This window comes from Apaloderma vittatum, unplaced genomic scaffold (genome assembly GCF_000703405.1).
Source record: "Apaloderma vittatum isolate BGI_N311 unplaced genomic scaffold, ASM70340v1 scaffold32169, whole genome shotgun sequence".
Taxonomy (NCBI): domain Eukaryota; kingdom Metazoa; phylum Chordata; class Aves; order Trogoniformes; family Trogonidae; genus Apaloderma; species Apaloderma vittatum.
Window position 1 is genome coordinate 686 of NW_009734036.1, and position 2,369 is coordinate 3,054.

Genomic DNA, 2,369 nt, shown 5'->3' on the forward strand with positions numbered 1-2,369 from the left:
CTGATACCGACAGTGGTGACACCAGAGTCCCCGGCACCTGCCTGTGCTGCTCTCACCCAGGTGCTTCTCCCCACAGCTACGGCATGAATCTCCCGTGGACAGCCATCCCAAACTGCATGAACATCACAGGGCACTCCTGTGACCTCACATACTACACCCTGGAACCTACCCGACGCTACTATGCACGGGTCAGGGCCGTGTCCGGTACTCACGTGTCCCCGTGGCAGAGGACCAACTCCTTCTCTCCACAGGAAGGTAAGTCAGGTATCTGCCGCCGCTTCAGGGCTGGGGAGGGGAGGCTTCGAGGGTGGCAGAAGTCAGGGTGCCAAACTTCTCGGGAAGAGCTTTGGGCAGATGAGAGCAGGGATGTCTTTCTTTTCCTGGAGGGCAGCTGGGCTGTGGGAGGAGATAGGACGAGCCCCGGACAGGTGGCACTAGCTGTGCTGAACACTCTCAGCTCAGTCCACTGCTACAAAGGCTCTTAGAGCTGCAAACAGGAGAAAAATCCTGATATCTTCTTCCGCCTGACTCGCTTCCAGCCAGCCTGCGCCTGTCAGGCCAGAGCCTTTCTGTGACCGGCAACATCATCCATGTTCAGCTGCAGCTGCTCCTCAGGGTGGGGAACCTCACTGTGAAATACGACGACATACAGAAGCACGCGAGGCGATACCGGGTGTACATCAGGAGGGCACAGGACAATCGGACGGTGAGATGAGTTGCTGGTCCTGTGCTGTCCCGCTTTGTCTCATGTGGCACCGCTCAATTTGAAAAACACGTTTCTAAAGTAGCCTTCTGCAAAACTTCATATGGAGCTTTCTCACAGCCACCGCATTACAGAGAGGTTTCTCTGCAGGCTTTGTTGTAGCGAGTTCCCCAACTCTCATCAGGATTTTTGCTCTAGCTGCTCTCAGCTGTAGAGACTTCCCCCAGGGGAGAGTGGAGGAGGAGGGAGGAAAGCACAGGCCCCCCCAGCACTCCTGCGGGAGCTGGGGGCTCTCGGGTACCAGCCCGCTCTCTGGCCATTGCAGTATGAAATGCTCGAGACTGCCCCGGAGTTCAACATCAGCAACCTCTTCTGGGACACAGAGTACTGCGTCAGCGTGGAGCCCGACGTGGCCACCCGGCACACTCGCACCACGCGCACCGAGGAGCGGTGCGTCACCATCGGCAAGAGGAACAGTAAGTGGGGGGGAAGGAGGGCCAGGCAGGATGCAGATCCCCCTCAGCCTCCTGGCCTCCACAGCCCCCGATCTGCGTCCCCACTGCAGGGCCCTTGTGCTGCGAGCACCAAGGACTCAGCCTTTCCCCCCTCACCTGGACACACTCCCTCTCACAGGCAGCGCAGAGCTTGTCCCGAGCATCGCCTGCTCCTTCATCACCCTGCTGCTCCTGGGCCTCCTGGGGCTTCTGCTGGTGTGCACCTACATAAAGAAACCTGTGAGGCCACCCTCCGTCCTGGTAAGGCAGCCGGGCACGTGGCACCCTTTGCAGCTGGTGCAAGGGTGCTCTTGGGAGGGGTGGGCAGCAGGCAGGGATGAAGCACAGCTCATTCTCCTCTTTTCTTTCCACCCCAGAAGTCTTTCATAAAGCAGAGCTCGCTCTGGATGGAGCAGGAGTCCTTGCCCTCAGGCAGCCTGGACGCAGACCCCATCCAGCAGCTGTTCCTCTGCCAGAAGGCGTCCCAGCAGGACCAGAACCCCAACAGCAGCACCAGCACAGCCCAGTTGCCCCTGGAGAAGGACTGGAGGCTCCCATCATGGCCTGAGGATCGAGTGTGCCTGCTGGGGCCCATGGGAAGCAGAGACAGCAGCTGCACCAGCACCGACAGCGGCATTTGCCTGCACACCTCCTCCTCTGCACTAAGCTGCTCCTCGGGCCTCGAGCCCCAGGGCTACAGGCAGCAGCTGCCCATTGGCGATGACAGTGGCGTGGGCTTCAAGAGCACCTGCCCTCACCCTGCGCGCTCCTCCGGTAGCGGGAATGCCAGTGTCACGAAGGCCAGCCAGTCCCATGGAGGGGAGCTCGGCTGCTCCCCTGCCACCGGCCAGGACAGCCAGCAAGACGTGGAGTTCCGTGGGTACCTGCAGCAGTCCAAGGGTACAGTGGAGCCAAGGCAGGACCCAGCCAAGGGGGTGACCTTCTCAGGCTGTGCAGGGTCCCCACAGGGCGTGGGCAGCACTGACATGCTGGAGGTAGAGAAGTGCTCTGAGCTGGCTGTGGCCAGAGGGTATCTGAAGCAGTCCTCTCCCGAGCATCTCTGCAGCTACGCACAGGACCTTGCTCCTTCAGCTGCTCAGGAGCACGCCGTCTGGGCCTTTTCCAGCCAGGTGGGGCCACAAGCCCCAAATCTCCTGCGCTACGGGGCCGCC

At 60.8% G+C, this 2,369-nt stretch overlaps 1 protein-coding gene across 1 annotated transcript in view; it reads left to right on the forward strand.

Annotated features, from left to right (window-relative positions):
- The window catches only part of IL10RA (interleukin 10 receptor, alpha), a gene marked incomplete at its 5' end in the record, with an annotated part of 2,803 nt that overhangs the window by 193 nt on the left and 241 nt on the right, over positions 1 to 2,369 (forward strand). The window contains 5 exons of the mRNA XM_009876131.1: positions 61 to 255; positions 540 to 706; positions 1,029 to 1,179; positions 1,337 to 1,458; positions 1,575 to 2,360. Coding sequence (XP_009874433.1) covers positions 61 to 255; positions 540 to 706; positions 1,029 to 1,179; positions 1,337 to 1,458; positions 1,575 to 2,360 — 1,421 coding nt within the window. The remainder of the gene's footprint in view (positions 1 to 60; positions 256 to 539; positions 707 to 1,028; positions 1,180 to 1,336; positions 1,459 to 1,574; positions 2,361 to 2,369) is intronic.